This window comes from Sorghum bicolor, unplaced genomic scaffold (assembly GCF_000003195.3).
Source record: "Sorghum bicolor cultivar BTx623 unplaced genomic scaffold, Sorghum_bicolor_NCBIv3 super_73, whole genome shotgun sequence".
Classification (NCBI taxonomy): domain Eukaryota; kingdom Viridiplantae; phylum Streptophyta; class Magnoliopsida; order Poales; family Poaceae; genus Sorghum; species Sorghum bicolor.
The window spans coordinates 14,301-32,595 of NW_018396446.1; the positions used below are offsets into that span (position 1 = coordinate 14,301).

At 44.8% G+C, this 18,295-nt stretch overlaps 1 protein-coding gene across 3 annotated transcripts; it reads left to right on the forward strand.

The window, feature by feature from the left end:
* Positions 1 to 1,778: 1,778 nt before the first annotated feature.
* Positions 1,779 to 17,631, forward strand: LOC8155699 (non-lysosomal glucosylceramidase). 3 transcript variants are annotated; one of them, XM_021450621.1, is made up of 19 exons: positions 1,779 to 2,247; positions 2,658 to 2,751; positions 3,312 to 3,422; positions 3,564 to 3,620; positions 3,719 to 3,795; positions 3,883 to 3,979; positions 4,891 to 4,961; positions 6,305 to 6,405; positions 6,811 to 6,914; positions 7,448 to 7,501; positions 7,596 to 7,651; positions 7,739 to 7,777; positions 8,007 to 8,148; positions 8,325 to 8,509; positions 14,125 to 14,192; positions 14,412 to 14,484; positions 14,680 to 14,741; positions 15,357 to 16,503; positions 17,155 to 17,631. In XM_021450621.1, the coding sequence occupies exons 2-19, from the start codon at positions 2,671 to 2,673 to the stop codon at positions 17,408 to 17,410; spliced, it is 2,781 nt and encodes a 926-aa protein (XP_021306296.1). In that variant the 5' UTR covers positions 1,779 to 2,247; positions 2,658 to 2,670; the 3' UTR covers positions 17,411 to 17,631. The 3 variants fall into 3 exon arrangements, with proteins under 3 accessions (XP_021306296.1, XP_021306295.1, XP_021306297.1); XM_021450620.1 differs by having other exon boundaries at positions 1,780 to 2,247; positions 3,880 to 3,979; XM_021450622.1 differs by lacking the exons at positions 1,779 to 2,247; positions 2,658 to 2,751; positions 3,312 to 3,422 and having other exon boundaries at positions 3,719 to 3,785; positions 3,880 to 3,979.
* The last annotated feature ends 664 nt before the right edge of the window (positions 17,632 to 18,295 follow it).

Genomic DNA, 18,295 nt, shown 5'->3' on the forward strand with positions numbered 1-18,295 from the left:
CGCCAGTAGCATATATGGTACAGTTGGATGACGGTATTCAGAACTCTATCGAAGGACCAAGGAGCAGATCAACCTGGTTTCAATTCTTGGTGATTGCTACTTGCCTTTGATAAAGGCGCATGATATCTGCTTCTTTAAAAAAAGAACACTTCGCACTTGGGACACTACTGATGACAGCCCAAGGATAAGAGGGCGTGAATTAGGCCTTTTTTTTTGAAAACTAAGTTAATTAGGGGGTGTTTAGTTCCCCTTTTTTCCTAAAAAAATTTAAGTTTTGGTCTATTATTTTGCAAAATGGAACTAACCATCATGTAAAATTTTTGGCAAAAAGGTGGTTATATTTTATTTTGAATTTTGAGCTCAAAAGGCAAAAAAAAAAAACCCAAAAAAAGTCTCAAGAGGCTTTCATGAGGGTAATAAATTCTGCATTTTAGATGGAACTAAACATGACTCTGAAAATTTTAGCATTTTGCATTTCATCGTCACTCCAAAGTAGTTGTCATTTTGCATTTTGGATCCTATGAGGAACTAAACACCCCCCTTAATAACCCACTTATAAAACTCTATGTAAATTCTATCAATATGTGTATTACTCCCTTTGTCTCAAAAATAAATATCATTCTCGTTTTTCAATAATTTTTTTTTCAAAAAGTCAAACGTTTTTAACTTTAATCAATTATATATATGAATATTAATATTTTATAATGCAAGATTAATACCATTAGATGAATCGTTGAATACATTTTTTATAATAAATAAATTTATTTAGTGATACAAATGTTGCTAATATTTTCTATAAACATAACTGAATTTAATAAAGTTTGACTAGCATTCTCCTAGGATGTTAGAGATAGTAACACTTAGAAAAGTAAAAGAACACAACCAAGAAAATGTATGAAAACAATTGCAGAATATACAGAGTTAGAGAATGCACACTTTTGCACAATGCTATTGTTATTGAGTATCAAAAACTTTAAACTTTCTACTGGTCCTCGTTGAAGCCTTTCACAAAGACTAAGGTCTGAGTCAGGTAACTCCACAGATAACTTATGTGTCCTCAATTACAAGTGATCTTCGTGTGGCCTCTCCTAGATGACTTCATCTTCACTAGGTGAGCTTAGGCCAATACATCGAGACCTCACACCCCTCGTATAACATTAGTGGCCACACCACAGATATAATTGATGTGATCTTTGTAGGATTACAAGCCCCATATATACAACTCTTTATATGCATAGGCACCGATAGCCTAAAAGTATACAAACCTCACATAACATTAGGCCTAACACATAGAACAATCACAAAAGATGACCTTTAACTAGCATAAGCACTCGTGTACTTTTGCTAACCGCATAATCTTCTCTTAAGCGCATATAGTGGCAAGAGCACAAATGGATGAGTTTTAACTCAACTACACCATTGTGTAAAGGGATGTCTCTGCAGTGAGCATCCGTGACAGACATTGAAGAAATCTAGTGCCCTACTACGTGCCCTTTTTTCTTATTACATATCATATACGCCAAACATTTATATCTTTGATCGTTAGTTCAAAATTTGCTATAGAGTTATAACATAAGATTTATATTTTTAGATTTGTTATAAGTAATATTTTTATATTATATAATTGAAATTATAAGAATTTTTAAATAGATAATCAAAGATAATAATGTTTAAGTTAGGACAAAGCTAATACAACACGTAAGGCAGGTATGCTCGTTTCTCGTGATATACAGGAAGCAACTTCCCCTCGGCGTACTCCTGGAACATATGTCTTCCTTGCTCGGCGTGCAACAACATTTGCCGTCCGCCGACAGCGTATCCCAACGACGAACACACACACACACACACACCAAGGCACATTTGCCGTCCGCCGCCAACCGTTTACAATTGGCCACGTCGTCGCCGCCGGCCGGCGAGGAGACGTCTGCTTTGCTCTTCTTTTCATCGAACCAAGCCACCCGGCGGAAAGGGTCAAAGGGGAAACAAAGATTTCGCTTTGCAGAAGAGGACACCTGCGCTGCTGATCTGGCGCCGCCGTCCACTCGCTACGTCGCTGGATAATAGACTAGCCGTCCCTTCCCGTCACGGCCCGGCGACTCAGCAAGGAGAACTGCAGCGACAGCGACAGCGACCGCCGGATTGTTAATCAGCCTATACAGTCTTCTTCTAGATAGAAAAGAAACAAAGATAAAGGTTAAAGCTTTCTCGTAGCCTCTCCTGGACAAACCGGCGATTGTCCTGTCGCAGGTGAGCCATTAATTCCGTCGAGGTGTGAACACCTCGTCTCTGGCGGTAGCTGATTTCTTCTTGCTGGTTTTGCCCTTTTTTTTTGCCCTTTTATTTATTGGTAATTCGTGGCGATTTCTTTTGGTTCGAGTTTGGGGCTTTTAATAGCTCAAGCTCAGCTACAGTCGTCCCCTTTCCTCCTGGTTTCAAATCTGTTTGGAACTTTGGTTAGTTCCGGTCCAGATTAAGGGGAATCGTACTCTCCTGGGATCAAAATTTGTCGCTTCTTTCTTCGTGTCGTTCTCTCTATACACACCAAAAAGAAAAAAAAAAGAGATGATTTTCTCCCAACTTTGAGTAATTTCCAAGTGTTTATTCAACTTGGAGTTCGGCTCTGTGCTTAGCCGGGACCCCTAAACTTGGTGTTTCAGCGGGCCCGTCGGAATGGTGAGCGGAAATCTGCTCTCCCGGAGGAAGCGCTCGTGGCGTGCCGATGAGTTCGTGAGCCGCAGCACGCTGCAATTGGTAAGATCCTTCTCCCTCCTCTTCCTTCAATTGGTCCTGAAACCGTTAGTGCCTGCATTGGGAAGTGACAAAACTGTAATATCTGCCTTGGTACTAAATTTGGTAGCATAGATGATTTGATGGATAAAGTTGATTCTAGTGAGCTAGTCTATCTATTTGTGATATCTTATTTCTGCTATCTTGCTGCTTATGGTGATTGTAGTATTCAGAGTATTCTGAAATGTTTTTTTTATAAAAAGGCTCGGAAGTTGTGCTCGACGAATATGCTGAGTACTTGTTTAACTGACTGTTGCAGATGAAAAAGTTGCATTTTTCTCCATCATTAATAGCTGTATTAAGAATTTTATTGGCTTACCAAATTAAACTGCAGATTGCTTAACCATTTGTATTTGTTGAAAGCATCACAAGATTGTGGAGAAATTTTCCCATTCGATTTGGTTAAGTTTTGAGTAAAATATATGAGTAGTCCAGGGTATGGTGTGGAATTCTGCTGTGACTACGTTTTTTTATTTTATTTATTTTTTTCTTACTTATTGATCATTGCTTTTGGGAATGCTCAGCTGGACTTTGATGATGGCTCACCACCAGAGCATGCATGGAGAAGGAAACTAAGTAGTCATGCTAATAGATTGAAGGAGTTCAATGTCACATTCAGAGAAGCAATTAGAATGGTATGGAAAAATGCAGCTTTCAGCTTTCCTTGTTAATGGAAGTTGTACATGTCTTCTCTGTTACTTAAGCCTGCTGAAGTCTTCAAGTGATACATGAAGAGTCAACATTATAAATTAATGTGTTTCCCCCCTGATTGTTAGATGAAACTTGGTCTCCGACTTTGGTCATACATTCGGGAAGAAGCTTCTCATGGAAGGGTAATATGTAGATTTCACATTTCAAGTTACTCGTTCTTTTACAGTTGATCTTTTATTCTGATAGTTCACTTTTAGCTTGACAACTTACCTTTTGGCAGAAAGCACCAATTGATCCATTCACTAGAGAGGGCAACAGACCCTCAGCCTCACAAGGAGTACCTCTTGGTGGGATGGGGTGTGTGATTATTGGTTTACAACTAGCCTTTGTGTCATTCTGTTTTCATGAACATTTAGTGTGTACATTCATTCCCTTGTGCAGCAGTGGTAGCATTTCAAGAGGCTTTAGAGGAGAATTCAAGCATTGGCAGATAACTCCTGGTTCTTGTGAAATGTCACCTGTGATGGCCAATCAATTTTCGGTAACTCCAGAACTTTGTCACTCTTCTGCTATATCTTAGATTTTTCTAACTAGAGGATCTTGGTAGAAGCTCAATCAAAATATATGTTCTACAACAAAAGCTTGTGAAAACAAGTTCTCAGAAAAAATACTAATTTTAGCTCTGAGCTTGCTCAAACCCAACCATTTTGGCTCATTACAGGAAATAGGTTTGGTGAACTTTTTTCATGCAGAGTGTGTCCTTTCAGACTTCATGCAAACAGACTCCTGCCAACAATCTCATTGATTGTAAGAATGGCATATCACTTCTGGATAAAAATAAATATAGCCACAAAAAAAAAAACTATAGTAAGGGCCAGTTTGGTAGAGCTCTTCCTGCTTTAGATGCTCTATGGAAGCTGATTCTCTGTGAGAAGTGATTCTTTGACTGAAATGGATTCCCTATGATTCTCTACGATAAAACTATATGTGCATACAGTGATTTTGTTCGTGAAGTGAATCGGAAGAAGCTAGTTTCTTCAGCTCTCAGCACCTTAGTTCATTTCAGAGAATCAATTCACAGGATCAGCAAAGAATCACTTCTCAGTAAAAAACTATTTGGCAGAGCTTCTCCTGGATTCAGCCTGCTGCTCTGTGAGATCTGCCAAACTCGCTAACAGATTATAACTGATTCTGAACTCATTGGAAAGAGACATCAGTACATCACAATTCTGTTTTGTTGAGATCCTTTAAAAATATCAAACCAGTTTGAAATCTAAGCATTCTCACTTTACTGTCTAGAGTCTTGACTAAGCTTCCTGATGTTACTATTATCTACATGCCTAAGTTGCTGCTTGTATGTATAACCAACTGGTGCAGGTTTTTGCTATGAAGTCTAAATTTTGACTGACAAGCATATCATGTTTATTCATTATGTTTTTCTTATTATTGCAGATCTTTGTCACTCGGGGAGGAAATAAGAAATACGCTTCAGTTTTGGCCCCTGGTCAACTTGGTGGTTTGAAGTATGATGTTCTTGTTTATTCTTCTCATTGCTGGCACCATAATCTTATTTTCCACGTTTATTTAATTTATATTGTCTTATGCTTGGTATTTTCCCCCAAAATAGACATAACTCTGGAACGTTCTCTTCATTTTTCACAACTAAGAATATATGAATATATGTGCAAGTGATGTTGTACTATTCATTTATCATATTTGTAATCTTCATTAACATTTCTATTTGCAAGAAGGATATGACATTTTCTAATGTGCCACCATTGTATTTTATATTTCTTAGGGTAAATACTTTCAGATTTTCTATGGATTAAAATATTTATACTACCTCAAGTCACCAATATATGAACAGCTTGTTTTCTTGGTCTGAAACGTCATATATTGTTGACTGGACGTATCATTACCCTGCATACTGAGCAGCAATTCTTGAGCTGCTCTTGTACTGCAATGTCTGCTTTACATTTCTACCTGATTAAGCTGTGCCCTGATCTGCATAGTTCCTCTGTCATGTCAATGTGTTTGGTCTATACCATGCATCCATGCCACTGCGTGGCATGGTGCGTTGCCACACAGATGGCTTCTTTTGCTGAGCTCATATGTGCTGCTTATGGCCAAATTGAGATAGGGAAAAGTGGCCTCGTTAGGAAGTGACCAAGCCTGATTATGCCATAGCCTTCTGTAGCTTTATTTGGTGGCGTTGACTAGCAGATGAATAGGGAATGGCATGAAACCATGGAAAATATTTATGTTAGATGTAGGTAAAAGTTCTTCTAGGATAAATGGAGAATTATAGGACTAAAAATCGTTATAGGTTAATGTGTTTATTGTGGGTGGTGGATTTTTGTTAGAGGTTTTTATGGGGTGCTTGAGAAAAGTAGAGTTTGGTGAGGAAATATATGGTTTGTCCAGGATTTTATCGGAGAAGGGTATTTTTCTGCTTTAGTGGTGGATTTTTCTTTGAACAAAAAGGCAGGAGGTCTGCGCTCAATTAAGAAGAAGAGAAGTTCAGTACAAAGACATGACACACTTGCACACCCACACAATAGCTGGGCTCTTCACTTAGAGACAAACACACAAACAATATTCTTCCGCTTTAGTGGTGTTATGGCCCACATGTTGGTACATGATAGTTCTGTGCATAGGACTGGATGGGTGTAGGAATCGTCCATGGTAAGGATATCAAGATATTGCTTGTCTTATTTTTTTGAAAGAGAATTGCTCGTCTTATTACTGTATATATTCAGTTAATTTATACTTCCCTAGACTCGCATCCAGCTTTCTTTTTCTTTCTTCCTTTTTCTAGTACCAATTCAACCTGAAATTATCCTGTATTCAATTTTCTGGTTCTTAGGAAATCTATTGATGATGGTATATCGTCCTGGGACTGGAAATTAAAGGGCGATCGTTCAACATATCATGCTTTGTTTCCTCGTGCATGGACTGTTTATGATGGTAATGATGCTTATTATTTCTGAGAAAGGTTTCTTTTGCTATTAGTTTGAGACCTAATCTCCTTCACACTACCACAAAATTTCCACCATCTCTTTTACCACTGCTCCATCTATATTCATTTTTTTGGCCATTCCCACTTGGTCAATACTAATTGGGCACAAAAATTCAGACGTACAGAAAAATAGAAAAAAGTAAACATTATTGAAAATTGGAAAGATAAAAATAATTCCTGAAACAGACCTAGAACACCCAGTGGTCATTTTTGAAGAATACTTCTAAAGATTTGTAAAAATATTCATTTGGGCAAGGATGAATAATTGCTAACTACTTCAATAAGTAGCACGCCATTTAAAATATTGCAAACATGCAGTGAGGTTCACATGTTATTATTCTTTTGGTTTAAAGGCGAGCCAGATCCTGAACTGAAAGTATCCTGCCGTCAAATATCTCCATTTATTCCCCATGATTACCAAGAGAGCAGTCTTCCTACCTCTGTTTTTGTATATACTGTAAGTCTTCACTTTCTTTTTCAGAGTAAATTTGATGAAAATACAACATTGACTTATATGTTTCATATAGCTGAATCTTTGCTCTAAATGGTCCTATGTTTCTCTGCATACCAACTCATTTATGTTTATGGAGCCGGTGAGAGTGTCCATAACTCTCTTTAATCACTGAGGCATAGTGGCATTGTCACTAAACTGCGACTATGTGCATTATTAATTGTAGTGCGCGTGTGAGGTTCCTGCCTGTTTGCCAGGTTCGGTGGGCCCCTTAAGACTAAAGTCAAGGGGACATATCTCCCCTTGATCAAATATTTTTTTAATACTAATTGTAGTTTTTCACCTTTTTTTTGTCAAGCACGCAGGCTGTGTATCATTATATTATATTAAGAAGAAAGGGTTTTAGAACTGGTACAAGCCCAACACACTCACAGTTTAACAAAGAAACACACATGACCTCTACGAACAGCAGCCTCCAAGATCTAGCCTCCAATTCGAGCAAGGGCATCATTCTTACTTTTATTACTGATATTTTGCAGCTAGTGAATACTGGAAAGGAAAGGGCAAAAGTTAGCCTATTGATGACTTGGGCGGTACTAGCTACTACTTTTCCTTGGGTGTTTGCACCAATTTTGTATTTTATGATATGTTGGATCTGATCATGTTCTATTATTGATGCTATGCTAGAATTCTATAGGAGGACTTTCACATCATTCTGGGGGTCACGTAAATGAGCCATTCATGTTAGTATGATGTCACAAAAGCTTAATATGTTCTCTATTGCCAGTGCTCCATATAGTGAAATGATTTCTGTTCTGTTTGACATGCAGAGGAAAAAATGGAGTTTCTGGTGTTCTTCTACATCACAAGCAAGTCAATAACTGATCACTCTTTTTCTATTCTTCTTTTGGTGTGGATTTTTCAGATTAGTCCAATCTTGAAACTAAGCACTTATAGCTGATCTAAAGTCATCCATACTCTCTGCCTAAAAGAAGAAGAAACTATGGCTCAATACATGGTGTTTTCTGCATATATTTTCCAACATGATTTTTTTGTTACTTAAAGACTAGCATTGATTCTCTATTAATAACATTGCAGGACAGCCAATAATAATCCTCCTGTAACATTTGCAATTGCGGCATGTGAAAATCAAAATGTAAATGTCACAGTATTGCCTGTTTTTGGGCTTTCTGGAGAAAGTTCTGTTACTGCTAGGGAAATGTGGGGCACAATGGTTCAGGTGATCTTTACTTTTTTTCCCTTGTTTTTCCCTGCCTGTAATTCCCTGTTTTAGATAAGACTATTGTATGCGTACAAGGCTAGCCTTCTGTGGAACTGTTTAGAAATAACCAAATGTTTGCCATTTCGATGACTGAAACTGCATATCATACCATCTGATTGTTTAATTGTTTAAAGGATGGTTCCTTTGACCGAGATAATTTCAGTGCTGGTCCCAGCATGCCTTGTTTGCTGGGCGATACAGTTTGTGCAGCAGTTTCTGCTTCAACCTGGGTTGAACCACATGGAAGATGTACAGTTGCATTTGCATTGGCTTGGTCTTCTCCTAAGGTTAAATTTAAAAAGGGGAGTACATACTACAGGTAAGTTCTTTATTCCGAACTTCTATTTGGTGACAACTGTTAATCATGACGCATCCAAGATCGACACAACTCAGAGCACTTGTTAAAAACACTTTATGATTCCTTTCATTCAAACCTTTAAGTTGTTGGTCAATGCAAATGGGAATATCTTTTTACTCTGTTAATCTTTTTCTCCATTTGCCATTCAGCTTTTACTATGCAGTATATATAGACTCTAAATAGTAAATAGTCTATTAATCAGCTTATCTTCTGACAAGAGCTGAACATTGATAATACTTCTATCTTTCATTAAGGTATCTGTAGTGATGTGTGTCAAGGGCTGAGAGCCCGAGAGCAGGGGGACCTCGGCTACGTAGATCGTAGCCGCTGTCCGTGGTGGCCGGCAGGGTTATGCCCCCTTGCCGCCGTTCTTCGTCGGTGGGTTATTCCCCCAGCCGCCGGCTTAGGTAGAAGAAGGGGAGATTAGATGGTAATATCTTTCTTATCCCAAGAGTTTGATTACAGCATATCTATATAGCCTTTGCCTCAGCCAAACAGGTAACAAACTCTACTAAATAAGGAATAACCAAAATAGCTAAAAGATCTCCTAAGATCTCCTACCGAGATCTCCTACTTGCCCTCCAAGCCGAAGCTGGAAACCGTGCCCTGCGTGCCTGCCGCGCGTTCCTGGGCTCGGCGTATGTCACGGGCCCTATGACGCCTGGTGTACACTTGTTTGAACATGACATCTCCCTCCCCGTCGAGAGCCAGCTCGTCCTCGAGCGGGAATTGGGGAAACCTGGTGCGGAGCTGAGCGACATCTTCCCAGGTTGCTGATGCTGCCGTCGCTCCCTTCCACTGGATGAGTACCTGATGGACGCCGCGAGCCAGGCGATACCGCACCGCGCGCTCAGGTTCTGGGCTAACAGCGCCATGATGCAGTAGCGGCAATGGAGAAGGCGCGGTTGGCGGCGGCCCGGGATACTTCTTGAGCAGCCCCACATGGAACACATTGTGGATGCGAGCGCGGGGAGGAAGCTCCAGCCGAACGGCGACCTCGTTGATAAGTTCGGAGACGCGGTATGGTCCAAAGAAGCGCGGCTTCAGTTTGCCGCCCACAGCCTGAGGAAGAGATGTGGCCCCGCGCTGACGGAGTCGAAGCAGCGCCCAATCGCCGACCTGATAGGTGACCTCGCGGTGCGCCCGGTCGTAGTGGCGCTTTTGGTATGCCTGTGCCTGCTCCAGACGGTAGCGGATGTCTTCCAGGAATTCCTTGCGCTCCTCCATGCTCTTGGCAATAGCCGGCACCCTGGTGTCCCCAAGTTCATAGGACCGGATGGAAGGAGGATCATGCCCGTAGACCACACGGAAAGGAGTATCCCGCAGGGACGTCTGGTAAGCCGTGTTGAATAGAAACTCCGCCCATGGAAGCCACCTGAGCCAGTCTCGTGGCCTGTCACCAGTCAAACACCGCAGATACATGATAATGACACGGTTAGCTGACTCAGACTGGCCGTCGGACTGGGGGTGGAACGCCGTTGTCATCTGCAGCTTGGTCCCCATGAGCCGCATCAACTCCTGCCAAAACGTCGACGTGAACACCGTGTCCCGGTCAGATACCATGGACTGTGGAATCCCGTGGAGGCGGACGATGTCGTTGAAGAACGCCTGGGCGACGGATTCAGCTGAGTACGGATGTGCCAATGGAATGAAATGACAGTACTTGCTGAACCTATCCACCACGGTGAGGATTACAGACTTGCCGCGGACTCGTGGTAGCGCCTCCACAAAGTCGAGCGCGACATCCGTCCACACACCCTGGGGAACCGGCAGTGGCAGGAGGAGACCCGCAGGGTGCTGGTGTTCGGACTTGTAGCGTTGGCAAACTTCACACGTGCGCACCCTGTCCTGCACAACTTGCTTCATGTTAGGAAAATGGAAGTCACGGCGCAGCCGGTGGAGCGTTCGCTGTACGCCTTCGTGTCCGTCGTCGTGTATGGCCCCCACAATTTGCTGCAGCAGCGGGGAGTCGGCTGGAATGTACAGGCGCCCAGAAAATTGCACCATGCCGTCCACCAGCGCCCAGGGAGGTGATCGGGTGCCTGCTGCAATCTCGCCCTGGAGAGCGACAAGGGCTGGGTGTTCCAGCTGTGCCTGCCGGAGCTTGGCGATGAAGTCGAAACGCGGGGTAGAAAGAGCAAGAAGCTCGCCGTCTGCAGTGTCGCGTCTGGACAGCGCGTCGGCGACTGCGTTCGTCGCGCCGGGCTTGTATTCTACGGCGAAGTCGAAGCCCAGCAGTTTGCCAACCCAGTGGTGCTGCGGAATGGTGGCCAAGCGCTGGTCCAGCAGGTACTTCAAGCTGTAGTGATCTGTCTTGACAGTGAAACGGCGCCCCCAGAGGTATGGTCGCCAGTGGCGTACTGCCTGAACCAGACCAATAAGCTCACGCTCGTAGGCAGCCAGGGCTTGATGTCGAGGCGCCACCGGACGGCTGAAGAAGGCGATGGGATGTCCGTCCTGGATGAGGACAGCCCCAAACCCATGAGACGACGCGTCGCACTCGACGACGAAGGCCTTGTCGAAGTCCGGCATAGCGAGCACCGGCGCCGAGGTGACCGCTTCCTTGAGAGCGAGGAAAGCCGAGGCCGGCTCACGTCCCCACGCGAAGCCCTCCTTGAGTAGCGCAGTGAGCGGCGCGGCGATGGATCCGTAGTTGTGGATGAACTTGCGGTAGTACCCCGCAAGGCCAAGGAAACCGCGCACCGCCCGCGCCGAACGAGGAAGTGGCCAGTCGTGTATGGCCTGCACCTTGGCGGAGTCCATGGCCACCCCCGCCACCGAGATCGTGTGGCTGAGGTAGGCGACTGAGGTGACCCCGAACGCACACTTGGAACGCTTGACGAAGAGGGTGTGCTGACGAAGCTCGGTGAGGACAGCGTGGAGATGACGCAGGTGGTCGGCCCATGACTTGCTGTGGATCAAGATGTCATCAAAGAAAACAAGTACAAACCGGCGAAGAAACGGGCGTAAGACGTCGTTCATGAGCGCCTGAAATGTGGCCGGGGCGTTGCAGAGGCCGAACGGCATCACCAGGAATTCGTAGAGGCCGTCGTGAGTGCGAAACGCTGTTTTGTGAACATCTTCCGGCCGCATGCGCACTTGATGGTATCCTGAACGCAAATCGAGCTTGGTGAAGTACTTGGCGCCATGGAGCTCATCCAAGAGCTCGTCGACGACGGGAATCGGAAACGCGTCCTTGACTGTTACCGCGTTGAGGGCGCGGTAGTCGACGCAGAACCTCCACGAGCCGTCCGGTTTCTTGACGAGCAGGACTGGCGAGGAGAAGGCGGAGTCGCTGCGCCGGACTATGCCATTCGCGATCATGGTCGCGCGCTGGTTCTCCAGCTCCGTCTTGTGAGCAACCGGATATCTGTAAGGCCGCACTGCCACCGGCACGGTGTCTGGCTTAAGGATGATGCGGTGTGCCCGGCCACGTGCGGGAGGCAGGCCCGTTGGCTCGGCGAACACGTCGATGAAGGAGGCCAGCAACTCGTCGAGGAGGGGCTCGGCCAGGGAGGTCGAGTGGACGCGCGGAGGTGTTGGTGGTGCGACGCTACGCCAGCAGACCTGCTGGTCCGCCACCTTGAACTCCATGGTCCCTGCTGCCACATTCCAGACAATATCACCCAGGGTGGCTAGCAATGCGTGCCGAGCACCAGATCATATCCGGCCAGGGGCATGATGTACAAATCGACTGCGAACGGCCTGCTGTCGATGATGATGGGCGCCTGACGTAGAACATCTGGGCAGGCGATCTGTTCGCCGTTGGCGACGGTTGCAGTCAGCCGAGGCCGCGGCTCGACTGGCAGGCCAGCCCGTTGCGCGGCTATCTCCCCGATGAAGCAGTGGGTGGAGCCCGTGTCGATGAGGGCGATCAATGTAGCGGCGCCCACCTGCACCTCAAGTTGTAGGGTGCCGCACACTGGCACGCCAGCGACAACGTGGAGGGAGTAGACGGGTGCCTCCTCAGCTGGCTCTTCCTCAGCCAGTTCAACGCCGTCGATGTAGAAGATGCGGCGGCATACCCTATTGTGGCCGCGTGAGTACGGCTCGTTGCAGTTATAACAGAGCCCGAGACGGCGCCTTTCGGTTTGTTCCTCTGGCGAGAGACGCTTGCCCCCGCTGCTTGGAGGTGGCGGCGCGGGTAGTGCCAGGGGCGGCGCCGAGGGCGCAGGCAGCGCTTGGAGTGCGGGCGCCGGTCGGGCGGGCGCTGGAAGGGCCGCCAAGGCGCCTGGACGTGGAACGGCCGGGGGTGCGGTCGCGCGCTGCACCGCTTTGCCGGGGGCGGAATTGAGGTGGTCAAGCTCGACCAGTTCCAGGACCCGAGCCAGACTCATGGCCGCCGCCAGAGTCTTTGGCGCGTGGATGCGCACCTGGTGGCTGAGCGGGGGCAGCAAACCGCCGGTGTAGAGCTGCACCCGCTGGTCTTCAGCGAGCCGGCCCGCGCGTGGGAGGAGCGCTTGGAAGCGGTTGGAGAACTCTTCGACCGTACCCGTGCGGCGGCACTCGGAAAGCTCGAACAACGGAGCAGACCGCAACACCGGCCCGAAACGCAGGTTAAGGAGTTCCTTGAAGCGTCCCCATGGCGGCGTGCCCTCGTCCTCCTGCAGCTGGATGAACCACAGTTGGGCCACATCCTCCAAGTTGTATGACGCCATCCACACCTTCTCCTCTGGCATGGTGCGTTGTTGACGGAAGTATGACTCACACCGATTGATGAAAATCAGCGGGTCGGACTTGCCGTCAAACCTCGGGAAGTCCATCTTCTGGAACCGCGGGGGGCGATCCATGTGGTGCTGACCGTCGTGATGGGCGCTGGAGTCGGACGACGAGGCCACCTTCTCCTTCATGCCCGCCATGTCAGACTGCATCTTTGACATGTCGGTGGCCAGGGACTGAAGCATCTTCATCATCTCTGCCATGGTGGGTTGAGCGTCATCGCCCATGGTGGAAGGCGCAGAGGTTGCCGTGGACGAGGAAGGCCGCTGGGGTGGAGGTGAGGCTGCGGTGGAAGATTGGGTGGGGGTGGTGGAAGAGGACCGACGAGACTGAGATACCAGGTTGTCAAGGGCTGAGAGCCCGAGAGCAGGGGGACCTCGGCTACGTAGATCGTAGCCGCTGTCCGTGGTGGCCGGCAGGGTTATGCCCCCTTGCCGCCGTTCTTCGTCGGTGGGTTATTCCCCCAGCCACCGGCTTAGGTAGAAGAAGGGGAGATTAGATGGTAATATCTTTCTTATCCCAAGAGTTTGATTACAGCATATCTATATAGCCTTTGCCTCAGCCAAACAGGTAACAAACTCTACTAAATAAGGAATAACCAAAATAGCTAAAAGATCTCCTAAGATCTCCTACCGAGATCTCCTACTTGCCCTCCAAGCCGAAGCTGGAAACCGTGCCCTGCGTGCCTGCCGCGCGTGCAGCCGCGCGTTCCTGGGCTCGGCGTATGTCACGGGCCCTATGACGCCTGGTGTACACTTGTTTGAACATGACAATGTGGTTTGTATTATTGATAGCAAAACTCCTGGATTCCTAGCTTTCTGCTGCATTAATAAGATTTAGTTCATGTGTGCTAACAGGAGATATACAAAGTTCTATGGAACTTCTCCAAGATCAGCCGTCAATTTGGTAGAGGACGCTTTGATGAGTATGTTTCCTGTAAACATATATTGCACAACATATACTTTTGTTCCCAAGTCGTGTCATGAATTTAACATATAATGATTATACCTTTTAGCTTTCCTCTCATTTAAATATTCTGGTTTGATTCATTCATTAATTCTATTGTTTCCTTTAATTTGTGGTGTATTTATTTCTCTACTAGTTATTTTACTCGAGAAAATTTGCTTATTAATGTGACTTTCAGAGTATAAGCATTGGGAAGAAGCGATTGATAAGTGGCAGACCCCGATTCTCCGAGATGAGAGGCTTCCAGAATGGTACATGCTTGTGCTGTGCATGAGTTACACTGGTTTGATTGTTTCTTACATATTTGTACTTCCTAATTATCAATTATGTGAAATTCATGCTTGTACTTGATATTTTCTGTAGAGACCATACGATTTAGTTTGCTATCATTAGATTTTGATCTGCATGGTAAGATGTATGTACTTTATCATCTTTAACTCTTGCAGGTACAAGATTACGCTCTTTAATGAGCTGTACTTCCTAGTTGCTGGTGGAACCGTTTGGATTGGTACTAATCTCTGCATATTGTTACACTTTCCCTTCCAATTTTCTCCTATTCGCCATATTTAGGTCTGCAAGTAACACAATGAGCTTGAATGATATTGGTATGCACAGAATTGGATTTCGGCAATAATTAACCTAGTATTTTCTAAGAAATCGTCCTCTGTTTACCTTTTGTTGGAGTCGTGTCTTTTGGACAACAGTATAAAATTAATAGGCAATATGTGAATTGCGTTTTCTTCATTGATCCATATTCACCAAAAACACATTCTGTAACAATGAAAGCGTTGCTTGCAAATTTTGTGTTGAAGTTGTGCGTGTTTGTTGATATGTAGTCGTTTTTAAATATCAAGTTGCTTTTGGAGAAAGAAATGAAGAAAATAATATTAGATTGATCTAAGAGCACACTGAGCATACAAGTCCCATTGTTCTGATATTTTGGACGGTCAATTTTTGGTCTGATTATATCTTCTCTCTTAGAAGGTGATAATACAAAAATGATTAATTTTTTTACATATTCATTTTTTTAAAGTACTAATACTCTGGTCTTCTTTTTACAATTTTGGTATCTGTATTTGTTACTCACAGATAGTGAAACAATTTTTTTTTCTGTACGTGACAGATAGTGAATCGTTGGTGTCTGATGCTGATAACAAGTTGAATCCAAGTCCCCCAGAAGACAGTAATTTTCCATTTCATGATAGCACATGCAATTCTACAGTTCCACTCATTGGTTTTGACCCACATGAGATCGATGACAAAGAAAATGTTGGGAAGTTTTTGTACCTTGAAGGAATAGAATACTTCATGTGGTGCACCTACGATGTACACTTCTATGCCTCTTTTGCTCTTTTGGATCTGTTTCCTAAGATTGAATTGAGCATTCAACGTGATTTTGCTAGAGCTGTTTTGCGGGAAGATAACAGAAGAGTCAGATTTCTTGCTGATGGTACCTGGGGTATTCGTAAAGTAATCGGTGCTGTCGCCCATGATCTTGGAGCACATGATCCATGGCATGAATTGAATGCTTACAACATACATGACACAAGTAGATGGAAAGATCTTAATCCCAAGTTCGTGCTTCAGATTTACAGGGATTTTGCTGCAACAGGTGATAAGTCATTTGGCAAGGATGTCTGGCCTGCAGTTTGTACTGCTATGGAATACATGGAACAATTTGATCATGATGGTGATGATATGATTGAAAATGATGGATTTCCTGATCAAACTTACGATGCTTGGACAGTTCAAGGAGTAAGTGCGTATTGTGGTTGCCTCTGGCTTGCTGCCCTTCAAGCTGCAGCGGCACTGGCTCGAAGCCTTGGACATGATGATTATGCTGAGAGGTGCATGACAAGATTTGCAAAAGCTAAATCTGTATTTGAAGCCAGGTTATGGAACGGTTCATACTTCAATTATGACAGTGGTACAAGTTATAATAGCCGTTCCATCCAGGCAGATCAGCTAGCTGGACAATGGTATACTGCATCATCAGGTTTGCCTCCTCTATTTGATGAGGATAGGATAAAATGCACGCTTCAGAAAATATTTGACTATAATGTGATGAGGGTGAAAGGAGGACGTATGGGAGCCGTGAATGGTATGCATCCAAATGGGAAGGTAGATGACACCTGTATGCAGTCAAGAGAAATCTGGACAGGAGTAACATATAGTTTAGCAGCAACGATGCTACTCCATGGAATGGAGCATCAGGCCTTCACTACTGCAGAAGGCATTTATATAGCTGGATGGTCTGAAGAGGGCTATGGGTAATGCTTCTTTTCCCTATATTCCCTCAGTCTAAAAAAGTACAATTCTAGGGTTGGCTTGTCAAATTTTCTTAAGTTTAACTAAGTTTATTGAAAATAGTGTCAACATTAATGTCTCCAAATAACTTTACTATGAAAACATATTTCATGATTAATCTAATGACATATTTTTTTATCGATTCAGTCATACTTGAGACTGATTGACTTTGGACAAAGCTAGAATTGCATCTTTTTTGGGTGAAGGGAGTACATGAGATGTACAGTAATGTGAATGGATTCTCACATAGTTCGTTTGAGATATGCAAATGTGTGTCAAGTAATGTGCAACATAGTCATAAAGGGTTTTGATGTTATTGTGCATTCTCCTTTGGTATATGATGTTCGAGAGTCAATATATAAAGCCTATATATTTTTTTCAAATAGCTGTTTAAATCTCAAGATCATAGCTTCCCTCCAGTCCTTAAGTTAAATTGCTAAAGGTCACTTATTGTAATGTTCTGTTTGTTCTTGGCAATAGATTTAGTTCTTTTATGGGTACCGCACTTTCTTGGATTTGGTAGTCATCAATCTATCTTGTAACAGAAATGGAGCCACTTTATTCTATCTATATTCTGCTAATAATTAATAATAATTTCCTTGAAACAAATTCAGGTACTGGTTCCAAACTCCAGAAGCATGGACAATTGACGGACACTACAGGTCACTGATATATATGCGCCCCCTTGCAATCTGGGCAATGCAGTGGGCCTTGTCGCCTCCAAGGTCGATACTGGAGGCCCCGAAGGTAAATACAATGGACAGAGCTCACATTTCTCCAGGCACATTCCAATTTCTCCAGGATAGTGTTAGAAAGATGACACCCAAGAACGGTTGTTTTGGAAACACTGTAATTAACTGGGATTGTTGATGTGATTGTAGCACTTGTATCTCATTCTTGTCCAATGTGTGTTTAGGGAGCACCTCATGTAAGAAAATATTGAGTGTGGAATGAGTGCCATATTATGTTCATTCAGGCTTTGCAGTTATGTGGTGTACCTCTGACAGTGAGCCGGACTTTGTACATTGTTGTACAGAAAACGTACATGATGCTGTGTTACCCTAATATTCATGACAATGTTGTTTAGCACACAGATCTGTGCAGTTTATTGTTCATATAATATTTTGAAACGAGTACTTTTCATGGGTTCCCATAATACAACCGCAACATCTTAAATATCACATTCCAGCATTACTCACAAAATGTGAACAACTTTAGCACGCAGTGGGACTGTGGGAGTGGATGCCTGTAGTCACTTCAGGTCAACTCTGTGCTGCAAACCCCTATGTGTGTCGTCTCCCACACGAGGTTATGATGATCCTGCTGCTGAGTTTGGATGTGCCCAGTGTTGTGCACCTTTACTTCCAAAAGATTTGGGCCGAAATGCAATTTTTTTGGCAATTTCACAGTTTGGAAGTAAACGGGTCCAAAACATTTCGGGCCAACGAACTGCAGGCCGAAAACGTAGGGTGGCCCAGAAACCCACGTGGACAGCGGACGCATTCTTATCCGCACGCAGAGCCCTCCCCCGAAGCGAAACCCTAACCCTCGGCTCATTCTCGCCCTTCCCGCAACGCACACCGCCCTCCGCCGAGCTCTTCTCCCTCCTTCCGCCGCCGCCGAGCTCTCCTCCTTCCGCCCGCCACCGAGCTCTCCTCTCCTCCCGCCGCCGCCGAGCTCTCATCCTTCCTGCACCGCACACTGCCCGCCACCGAGCTCTCCTCCTTCCCGCACCGCACACTGCCCGCCGCCGAG

Excerpts from the sequence above, each read along its gene's own strand:
- LOC8155699 (XM_021450620.1), top strand. The coding sequence starts at position 2,671 with ATGGTGAGCGGAAATCTGCTCTCCCGGAGGAAGCGCTCGTGGCGTGCC. Across the intron at positions 3,980-4,890 it reads TGATGGCCAATCAATTTTCG|ATCTTTGTCACTCGGGGAGG; the intron begins GTAACTCCAGAA and ends TTATTATTGCAG. Across the intron at positions 8,149-8,324 it reads TGTGGGGCACAATGGTTCAG|GATGGTTCCTTTGACCGAGA; the intron begins GTGATCTTTACT and ends AATTGTTTAAAG.